The sequence below is a fragment of the Adiantum capillus-veneris genome, chromosome 26, assembly GCF_014529385.1.
Source record: "Adiantum capillus-veneris isolate H3 chromosome 26, ASM1452938v2, whole genome shotgun sequence".
NCBI classification, from domain to species: domain Eukaryota; kingdom Viridiplantae; phylum Streptophyta; class Polypodiopsida; order Polypodiales; family Pteridaceae; genus Adiantum; species Adiantum capillus-veneris.
Genome location: NC_140956.1, coordinates 55,383,103 through 55,394,684, shown reverse-complemented (window position 1 = coordinate 55,394,684; position 11,582 = coordinate 55,383,103). Strand labels below are relative to the sequence as shown.

Sequence of the window (11,582 nt, the reverse complement as noted above, 5' to 3'; positions counted from 1 at the left end):
GTACTATGAAATATCTTTGAGAGATAGCTATACATATTTGGATTGTGGTAGGAAGTGATAGGTTGGCCAAGGTGGTTGCCACTCTTCCGTGTCCCTCCAAGGGCCTCTGATCCACTAGACTGCCGACGACTAGATCCACCAACCAAGTGACCATCCAAGTGTGGACCAAGACCAACTGTAACTACTGAGTACTAATGGCTTGTCAAGTGTATGTGACATTGTAGCTCAGCTACACGGGGACGCACTTTGCGGTTTGCAGTAAATCATATTACCTTGAGTAGACCATTTATTGGTGAGCAGTGATTAGACTAGTTAATCGGGACTCTCTCTCTCTCTCTGGATTGTGATTAGTGTGAAGCAAGATTTCACCACATCTTTCCACTAACATGAAACCTCTCTTAGGTGCCAACTAGAATTAAATCAACTCCTTAACATCATTCTTTCACCAAAAAAAAAAGGATAATCACACTAGTCGCAACGAAAGTTGTAGTTTATAAGCCCCCTCAATTGAGGACTCAAATTAACACCTATCAAGCACCAAGCTTTTCTTGAACAAAATTCAAATCCCTCGCTCTAATGGATACACTCAAGCTCTCTCTTTTTGGACTAGGGCTCGCACTTTCCCTCTTCAGTTAGGCTCATGAGAATTCAGCACACCAAACATTGCTTTTATTTTTTCATTCACTTGCTTTCCTCTTCACTTCATATCAAGAAATACAATTGGTTTTCCTAAGCAAAAAATCAAACCATACTCTTACTTTCACAAAGTGAATGGCAATGCTTTACCTTCAATAAAGCAGCAAATACTAGCACCTTAAGAATTGAGCATCCTTTTATCCTGCTTCAAAAACAAGGTTAGGTTCCACCTATTAAGACATTTTCCATCATCGCTTTCAATGTCTAAGAACTTTCAAACTTGGCATACCGCTCATGCATGCATGATTCATAAGCACAAAAGAACCATCGCTGAAAATTATAAAATTTCCATTTTCTTGAAGTAGAGGTACTACTGACCTAACATTAAGCCTCCTCACCAGACAAATCCAATTTCTCTGCTGTCACAGTTTTCTCGTATAATTTCCTCTACATGATTTACTGATGATAGGAGTATTTCAACCAAAACCATTCCACATCAAGAAGACATGAATAGAAGAAGCAAATCTAGCAATTATAACCTTAACAAGCATCCTTTCTTTGATTGAAGCTGCTTCCTGTACGCAAGCATAAGCATTACTGATAGTTGTCACAAAAACGCTTCCCACCTGCAACAAGCTTATCATTCTTCCATCAGGGACATGGCAAGAAGCGCGCACATCTGCTGATCATAACCTTACTAACAAGCATTCATTTTGAACATGAAATTTGTTGCTCAACTCCCTGGGAGATTCATTACTAGTAGTCACCACAAGAAATCTTTCCACTTTCAAAAATGTGAAGATGGTTTGAAACATCTCTTACCATCATGTCAGTAGCACCATGGCAATACCCGCGCCTTGTTTATTATGCGATATCTTTCCCTTGTGGTGTTTCGATGATTGCTCAAGCAATGGCCAACTTCTAATTATGATGGCAGGGTAAAACCTTTTGGGAATCAGTGCAAAGGTTTTGATAGACCCAATCCAAATTTGAGGAATATACCTGCTGAGACAATTTAAGTTCACGATCTTGTAACTTATCATAGAATTGCCTGCTTTGGGGATCCTTGGAATCCCCAGCATCAAATTTGTGAAAACTCTCACTTGCATCAACCAGGCTATTACATCCTGGCTGCTTCCAGGCTGCATTTTTAATTCTCATGAGTTCAATGTTTTCTGCCTCCTCCTGCATGCCAGCAGCTGCATACATATCGCCCATTAGGACATATGCTGCCGCATTCCACCGGTCCAGTTGTACTGCACGCTCAAAGGCGAACCTTCCAAGCTTCAAATTTCCCCATCTACGACAAGCAAAGAGAAGAACACACCAAATTGGAGGATGATCAGACGATGGCATTGTCATAATTATTCTCATAGCTTTGTCAAAAAGCCTTGCACGGCCAAATAGATCAACCATGCAAGTGTAGTGTTCTTTATTCGGTGCAATGCCATATTTATTTCTCATATCATCAAAATGTATTTGGCCCTCATCGACCAGACCTGAGTGACTACATGCAGTGAGTACATTAACAAAAGTGATTGCATCTGGGGAGATGCCCTCTTGTTGCATCCATTTAAAACAGTCCAGAGCTTCCTTGGCCAGCCCTTGCTGGGCAAATGCTCCTATAAGTGCGGTCCAGGAGACCAAACCTGGAGAGAAACCCTCGCTCCACATTTGCTGAAAACAGCTCACAGCTTCCTGACCGTGCCCCTGTTGAGCATATCCTGCAATCAATGAACTCCACGAAGTCGCATCCCGGATAGGAAGCTCATCAAAAACTTGTTGTGCTTTCACAAGTACACCACATTTGGCATACATGTCAACTAAAGCATTGCCAAGTATGACGTTTTTTGTCAATAGACCCTGACTAACAACCTCATCATGAATTTGTGTGCCCATGTCAACATCTTGCATAATGCCACATGCCTTCAAAGTGCAAGCATAGGTGATCTCAGTTGGAGAAAAACCCTCGCTCCGCATTCTCTGAAAACAGCTCAAAGCTTCCTGGCCTTGATCTTGTCGTGCATATCCTGCAATCAATGCATTCCAAGAGACAACATTTCGGACAGGAAGTTCATCAAAAACTTCTTTTGCTTTCAAAAGTACACCACAACTAGCATACATGTCAACCAAAGCTCCACAAAGCACAACATCTCGTCTCAACAGCCCCCGGCTATAAATCTCATCATGAATTTGTTTGCCCATGTCAATGTCTTGCACAATGCCACATGCCTTCAAAATGCAAGCATAGGTTATTGCGTTTGGAGAGGAGCCCTCGCTCCGCATTCGATGAAAACAGCACAGAGCTTCTTGGCCCATTCCCTGTTGAGCATATCCTGCAATCAATGCATTCCAAGAGATGACATTCCGAACAGGAAGCTCATTGAAAACTTTTTGCGCTTTCAAAAGCTCACCACATTTGGCATACATGTCAACCAAAGCTCCACAGAGCACAATGTTCTTTTCCAAGAGCCTTTGACTAACAATCTCATCATGAATTCGCTTTCCCATGTTGATATCTTGCATAATGCCACATGCCTTCAAGATGCAAGAATAGGTAAAGGCATTTGGAGAGATGCCCTCACTTTGCATTCGATGAAAACAACCTAATGCTTCTTTGCCATTTCCATGTTGGACATACCCAGCAATAAGTGCTGTCCAAGAGATGACATTCCGGTTCGGAAGCTCATCACAAACGTTTTGTGCTTTCAAAAGTGCACCACATTTGGCGTACATGTCTACCAAAGCTCCACAAAGCATGATGTTTTTTTCTAAAAGCCTTTGACTAACAATCTCATCATGGATTTGTTTGCCTATGCTGATGTCTTGCATAATGCCGCATGCCTTCAACAGGCAAACGTAAGTGATGGAATTTGGAGAGAGGCGCTCAGTTTGCATCTGAAAATAACAATTTAGAGCTTCTTTGCCATGCCCATGTTGGATATATCCTGTAATAAGTATAGTCCAAGAGACGACATCCCGTATAGGAAGCTCGTCAAGCGCTTCATGTGCTTTTATGAATGCACCACACTTGGCATACATATCAACCAAAGCATTGCCAAGCACGGCATTCTTTGCCAAGATGCCCTGACTAACAATCTCATGATGAATATGTTTGCCCATGTCAATGTCTTGCATGATGCCACATGCCTTCAAGATGCAAGAATAGGTGAAGGCATTTGGAGTGAGGCCCTCACTTTGCATCTGACGAAAACAGCGGAGAGCTTCTTTGCCCAGCCCATGTTGGACATACCCCGCAATAAGTGCAGTCCAAGAGACAACATCCCCAACAAGAAGCTTGTCAACAACTTGCTGAGCTTGGACAAATGCACCACACTTGGCATACATACTGACCAACATGCTCTGTAAGTAAGTGTCCTTCTCAAGCAATCCACTAGCACGAATGTCTGCATGGAGCCTACTGCCTTGATACAAATCCTTCTTCTTAGCACAGGCTTTTAGTAAGGTCATGAAAGAAAGCCTCATTACTTTTGATTCCTTATCATCGTCTTCCTCTTTGACTATGTTCGCGCTTTGGTCGGGTCTCTGGAGAGAGAAAAGAAAGGCAGAAAACCCCGTCCCGCAGGTGTTGATACCTCGATTGTAGGTCGTCCCACAGACGTCGCCCCCGTAGTCTGCTCCATTTATCAGATGAAGTAGCAGCCCCCATAGCCTGCTAGAAAATTTTCACTTTCAATTGTGCTAGCTCCTTAGTATGAAAATTCAATGTCGTTTAGAATTTGAAGCCCCATTATTGACCCTTTCACACATATGACCTTGGACGTGCTCGTCACCTAGTGAAGGCGGTGGAGTTATCAACGGATGCCCTTGTTGCGTTGCCTCTTGGGTGTTTGTAGGAAATGAGTAGATGACTGCCTCTTGGGTGTTTCTAGGAAATGAGTAGATGTCAATGTGGGGATTTGGGCATTTGAGCAGCGAGTGGACCCAAATAAATGCATGCGGAGACTGATGGTTTGATGGTGAATGTACATCTAGTAGGTGCCATACTATAGAAGGTCAAAGACATTTAGTTCATGAGAATTATGAATGAAGCATGGAAGTTGTCAAAGATGTACTTTGTGGGCTTATCCAAGCAACACAAAACATGCATAAAGTGAATGGAGCAGGATATCATACATGAAACGTTGCAAGAGGGGTACTCTACAGATTGTAGTTCAATGGCAGGAGACATGTCTAATTCTTCAAAGGTACAACTGCTTTGCCATCATTCTTGAAAGCTAGCCCATAAGTATACCTCAAGGAGATGATTGCATGCTACAATGTCGTTTACCCAAGAGCTAAAAGAGCAAAAGTTCTTTCATGAATGCCAACTTTCACATATTTTATGAGATAGAAGGTGCTCTTAGGAACCCTTTTGAAGACTACTTTTATGACGTGCAATATCTTTTGGGATCCCTTATAACGTAAATTCATCACCACTATGCGAGCAAAAAAAAAAGAGTGAGAGGGAGCACTCTATCTAGGTTGATAGTTGTGGGGAAGGGGCTTGACAATCCAACCATTGCCCGCAAGAGCCAAATGAAAGAAAATCAACAACCCCTAAATTGTAATATTTGTCATTTGAGAATTTGATTATCAAGTTTTTGAGAGTATAATACAAGGGCCCTTAAATAGTATGTTGTATATTGTATTGGCACATCATGAAAAAGGGGTGACACAAGGTGTACCCTAACATAAAATTGTTTGCAGAGTACTCAATATTATATTCTTCTAATAAAAAGCTAAAATTTGACCTTTCTTGCATATTTTGCCCTTGCCTCTATAGTCTTGTACATTTCCAAGTGCAAAATAAAATGAAATTATACCTTATTAAAAGAAGAGAATAGAGTAAACATAACACATTGAATTTGATGATGGTGTGAAATTACTTTGTACTTTAATTAATACATCATAAACAAAATATTTTATACAACAAAATTGTGATGATATTTCATAATGAATTTTTTTCTCTGTTTTTTTTTGGTTCATATTTATAGGAGGGTTGTTCATGGTAGAAAGGGTGGATACACTTAAGTATACTTAAGCTTATAGTATACATTGAGGTGGCTACACTACCATCTATGAATGACTAGGATGACCACATTAGCTTGTATCAACAGTTCTAAGCTACTATATTAATGATATATTCTTTGATATAGGTTAAGGAAAGCACACTACCACCGTTTGTGCACCTACCAAAAGTGCACACATTTTTTGGAAGGTTAACAGGGATTATGCTAAGGCTTGGCAAAGCATCCCTCCCAAAAATTCATCTTTGGGTTTTATTTTAGATTCTCTTTCCTTCTATCATACTACATGGAGGCTTTTGAAGAACCTTTTTGGACAAGACTTAGGCCCAGGATCTTCAGACCTGTGTTGGTTGACCTCAAAGCAAGATTTGTTGGATACTAAATCATTGAGCTAAAGAACTCCCTATTAGAGATGCTGATATTAGAAGAAGACATCATGAGAATTTTGGGGTCTCAAAAGGGCACTCTAAGGAATCTATGCCATCAACTTCTCTCAAAATTGGGTGTCCAGTAAATTTTTTGCAAACAAGCTCGTCAAAGTTGGAGATTTTGATTGTACTTGTCAAGAGCTATCCGGTTGTTAGGGTTCATGCCAACTGGCCGAACACCCATCATACTAACCTCACTAACCTTATCTATTCTTTTATCATATAGAATAATTAGGAGCAGTGAGGTAATTTCGAATCCTCACTGAGAGCTCCACCAACAATCTGTGTCTACTTTCTTCTCCCTTGCACTCCGCACGCACTTCACACTCTTCAAGTGATAACAAATGTGAAGGTCAAAGAGTGAGAAAAGCAAGTTGCTCAGTTAAGGACATATTGATAGCAGGTCACTGTTTTACTCATAACTTGAGCTACACAACTTTGATTCAAAACCTTTTTTGATCAAAATGAAGATCTCTTTGAGCTCTATGAATTTGTAGAAGAACTTGTCAACTGGTTCAGAGTGAAGTATGTCTAAAATAAAAAACACAAAAGTTGTTTTCTCAGAACAGGTTGTGCATTCAAGTTGAGTAAGAGAGGAGAGACAATGTAGGGAGAGAGAAAGAGTTAGCTTCATCTGAACTTCAGCATTGAATGCCTCAAATACACACACTCTCACAAAGAAGGGAAAGGGAATTTTCCAGAAAGAAAGAGGGTTTGTTTGCGTAGTACCACACACACACACACACACTCCGATCCTCGACATTGATAACCCGTTTTCTTGGCTTGCAGCATTGGCGACTTCTCCTCCAACATCGACATGCATGGGTGAGGTGTCTCTTCCATAGAAGAGTGACACTTGGCATCGGCATCGACTTCGACAACATTGACTTCAACTTTTCACATGCTCTTTGGTATCGTAGAGAGTGAGACAGAGAGATAATCTATCAAAAGTGAGAGGCAAGTTACAAATTTCTATTGGTAACATTTCTATGCATTTTTTGAGAGTGGATTGTCATATGCGTATTTGGCCATGATGTACGTTCTCTATGGTATTGCTTATGCATAGCAGTTGACAACTTCTTAGAGATAGCTCTCAAATACAATTTCTACATGCATAGGGACCGTCACATGTTCTTTGGACACAGTGGATCTATGAGCATCTTTGATAGTGATAGCCATTAAACTCCCAGTGGGAGTTTGGATGCATATAGTTTATGCATGACTAGCACTTGAGAGTGCTTGTGCTCTATTGAGAGCATTTTACTCTCCGCATGGAGTTGGTTCTATGCTTTTTCTTGCATACATGTTGGTGCTTGTTTGAGTGTGTGTCCTGCAATTTTGCAGTGATTGTTCTATATTTTGGATGTACGGTGTGTTGCTGATACTATCGTTGTACGTAGTTGTGGAGCCAATTTTGGCTTGTTTTGGCAGTCATGGTCGTTTTCAAGACTCGGTCCAAAAGAGCTCTTTGTGAGACTGTGGCTTGTTGTGTTTGCATAACCTTTTGATTGAGGGTCATTGTGTGACATTTTTTGAAGCCGGGCACTACGGCCGGGTTACCAGCGTGAGGTGGATTAGGTTGTTAAAGATTCCCAGTTGTTGCCTCGCCATAGGATATGTATAGATGGGAATAGGTGCTTTCATGCCTCGACGTGGTTTTGAGCCGCATATGCCATTTTATTCCCAGTAAGCACACTTGATATTTTATGCATTAATTTTGTCTTGAGTCTTTCATCTCCCATATAGAGGAGACTCTGCCTTTTTCTTTTTTTGCAAGTCCTCTAGTTTGCCTCAAGTACAAAAGCATTGACATTGCAATGATTTTGTTGAGTTTTTGGTTTAGATTTTGATCTTTTTACGAAGGAGACTCTACCAAAATTTCACAGAAGTTTTTCCATAAATTCCTAGTCTTACTCTCTTGCATTTGCCCTTGTCAGTCACGGCTAGAACTTCTGAGAAAGAAGAGTATTATATCAAGAAGTTTGATGGCACAAACTTCACGATATGGAAGCATTGTATGCTTGATGTCTTGTTCAATAAGGGCCTTGCATAAAAGGTGTTTATTACACTGATGATGAGTGGGAGGAGCTTGATGCTCATGCTATGGCAACCATTTGCCTAAACCTTGGTGAGTCCATTTTCTTTACTATTATGGACAAGAATACTCTAAAGGAATCCCTTGGGATGGTAAGAGTGCATTGAAGAAAGTTTTTTGATGAAGAAGTTTATGCGCTTGAATATGAAGGATGGTAGTAGTGTCAATTTGCATTTGAGCAATTTCAATAGTGTTTTTACACAATTGACTTCTAAAGGACTGAATTTTGATGATGAAATGAAAGCCATTTTCTTGCTAGGCTCTTTACTTGCATCATGGGATACATTTAACACTACCATTAGTAACACCGGCTCTCAGAGTAAGCTTGGTTTTAGTGATGTTACTAGTGCTTTTCTCACATAAGATATTTGACATCAATCTCTTGTTGCTAGTGGGCATGGTGATGCATATATGGCTAGTGGAAGTAGCCAAAAAACCATCAATGGCAAAGAGGTCGTAGTTGTAGTTGTGATTGTTCTCAGGATCACAAGAATGTGCGTAGCAAGAGTCATGGAGGTAACATGAGGAACATTGAATGCTACCATTATTACAAGAAATAACACATGAAAAAGGATTTATGTTTGCTGCAAGAGAAAAGGGTAAAGCCATTGTTGTAAGTCCTGCACCTCCTAAGAGTACTGTAAAGATAGAGGAGCTCAATGTCATTGAGTCTCCACATATTGATGTTGCTCCTGATGTGCCGTAGCTATAAGATGTACTAGTCTTGACTTTTGATTTGATTTCAAGAGGCGTTGTTAGCTCTTGACAAATGCCATACGCAAAATTGGATCATGGACTCAGGTGCCGGTTTTCATGTTACTCCTCACAAGGAGTGGTTCTTTAGTTATGCTTCTACACATGGTTCAATTAAGATGTTTGATACTCACAACTTGAGATATGTAGCATTGGAGATGTGGATTTACGTCTGTGTTATGGTACTGAGTTCATGTTGTAAGGTGTTAGACAGTGCCAAAGCTAACTAAGAGCTTCGTTTCATCATGACAACTTGATGATCTTGGATATACTACAAAGCTTGGAATTTGTTCTTGGATAATCAGAAACGTTAACTTGGTCATGCTCAAAGGCTAAAATTTTGGCTCATTATATTCCTTGTATGTCTCTTCTATGAAAGAGAACTCTATCTATGTATCTGAGATGCCTTCTATTGAGTTGTGGCATAGCCGACTTGGTCATATGAGTCAAAAAGGAATGAAGCAATTACAATGTTTTGGCTCTATTCTTGTGAAACTATTGTGATTTTAGTTTGTATGAGAGTTTCACCTATGTGAACCTATGTGAACCTATGCTGCATAAGTCTCTATGTGAACCTATGCTGCAGTCTCTAGGGGGGCATTATATTTCCTGAGTTTCACCTATGTGAACCTATGCTGCATAAGTCTCTAGGGGGGCATTATATTTCCTGACATTCATAGTCAGGTAAGAAGTTCAAGGCTTTGTGCATTGACAATGGGGGAGAGTACGTCTCCAATGAGTTTAAGGACTTTTGTAACAAACGAGGCATTAAAAGACAATTTACTACACCATACACACCTGCTCAAAATGGAGTTGATGAGCGTATGAATATAGTTATTCATGAGAGATTCACTTCCATGCTATCTATGGCAAATTTACCTCAAGAGTTTTGGGGAGAAGCTTTTATGACAGCAATGCATATAATCAATAGGTCACCTAGTACACCAGTTAACTACAAGTAGGAGATGTGGACATGCAAGAAGCTGAATTATGACAGACTATGAGTGTTTGGGTTTGAGTCATTCTCACATGTGCCTAAATGTGAAGCTTGAGATGTTGTACAAGATGGTCTAGACAACTCATCAAACGGAGCTACGGTGTGAGAGATATGGCAGTTTAAAGTTGAAGTGGTTTGTAGATTCTCAACAAACAGGGTAGGTGGGACAAGTAATCAAAGTTGGTTATAGTAGATAAATGTGAAGAGCTCATCATGTGGAGCTTGCTAGTCTTTTTGGATAGACAAATGGAGTCCTGGTTGCCATGATATTGCCAGTTGAAGTTTCACCAGGGACCAGCTCTGTGCCAAGTTGGTCACCCCGATCGGTGTGCCATCTAAGGTTTTGGAGCTTTTCCAAGGTTTGTATGCAAAAAATATGATATATGAAAGCCATAGGACTTAATGGCACATCTATTTAAGTTTGGATCGGTAAGATACTAAAGTTTGAAGATAGCGGCAATTGTCGACAGTGTAGTAGCAAATGACTTTTGTCCAATGTGGAGTGCGTCGTTTGAGGGCTTGACAAAGTCAAGGAGCGTCAGGATTGATACAGATTGAAGCCAAAAATTGGATCTATAGGTGGGATTTTGTAGCTCGAGGATTGGATCATCATGCACCAAATGGCAGGCAAAAAAACTATGGAAACAAGAAGTTTTTATTGGATGGTTTTTTGGGCAACTTTGGGGCCTTGAAGGTCAAATTCATGGGGAAATTCCAGGTGGCATGGTATGTTAGCCCACATGCAATCGTTGGAGCCGAGATTCTATGGTATAAAGCCCAAAATGGGCACCCTTGATTGAGCAGCAAGGCGTGAGCTCCTTGGGAGCTTGGTGATAGTGTGGCCATGGCCGATCGGGGCCGGCGTTGCTTGCATGAGGTAGACGATGGTCTTGCCAAGTGCGACGGCCGTTCTGACGGTGGTGTTGTTGTTGACGCTGGGTGCCAATGCTTGAGCACAGTGATGATGTGGTACTTGTGATGGGGAGTGTTCTTGCGTGCCTTTCAGAGGCCAACTATTTTGTTGAGGACAAGGAGGGAGTCCTACCCATGTCACGGTGTCGTGACATCCTTAGAGGGGGTGTTCACGTGCCTTGGGGTTCAATCATAGCAAGGGCGTGCTCACGTTGGCCATGGGGTCTAGATTGCCAAGAATACCAGTGGTGCATATGAAAAGAAAGCTAAAAAAAGAAAAGCGGTTGACTCAAAATAGCGGTGGCTCACACGCCCTTAAGGGCCCAAATTTTTGCAATTTTGGAGAGAGCTTGGGGAAACGAAGGTTCCAACAGGAGGGAGTTTTTTTGCTCTCGCTCTCAACAGGAAGAGCTCCGCGGAGGTGAAGCTGAGGATTGTCAAAGTTTTTTTGCGCTCGCCGAGGTCATGCCGACAGAGCCGATGGTAGCCCGTTTTATGGTGTTTGTAAGCGGTGTTTTTGTCATAATTGGAGAAAACCATAGCCCGAATCTTGTGCCTTTTCTTCCCCCTTTCCTCCCTTCTCATCTTGGTTGTGCTCAAAGTGTTTGGTGTTGGTGTGTGTGAGCATGTGTGCCCCCCAAACTATCTATGTGTGTGAGAGAGAAAGAGAGAGAGGTGTTTGTTGTGAGATTGCTAGAAATGGGCAAAATTGGGATGGTATGCTCTCTGTC

The 11,582-nt window shown here is 41.2% G+C and overlaps 1 protein-coding gene across 1 annotated transcript; it reads right to left on the bottom strand.

Moving 5' to 3' along the window:
- Nucleotides 1–1,013: 1,013 nt before the first annotated feature.
- Nucleotides 1,014–4,355, bottom strand: LOC147423485 (pentatricopeptide repeat-containing protein At4g18520, chloroplastic-like). Its single transcript, XM_086502128.1, has one exon. The coding sequence runs from the start codon at nt 4,120–4,122 to the stop codon at nt 1,558–1,560; it is 2,565 nt and encodes an 854-aa protein (XP_086358254.1). The 5' UTR covers nt 4,123–4,355; the 3' UTR covers nt 1,014–1,557.
- Nucleotides 4,356–11,582: the final 7,227 nt, after the last annotated feature.

What these genes read in the sequence shown, in the direction of transcription:
- LOC147423485 (XM_086502128.1), bottom strand. Translation starts at nt 4,122, where the DNA reads ATGAGGCTTTCTTTCATGACCTTACTAAAAGCCTGTGCTAAGAAGAAG.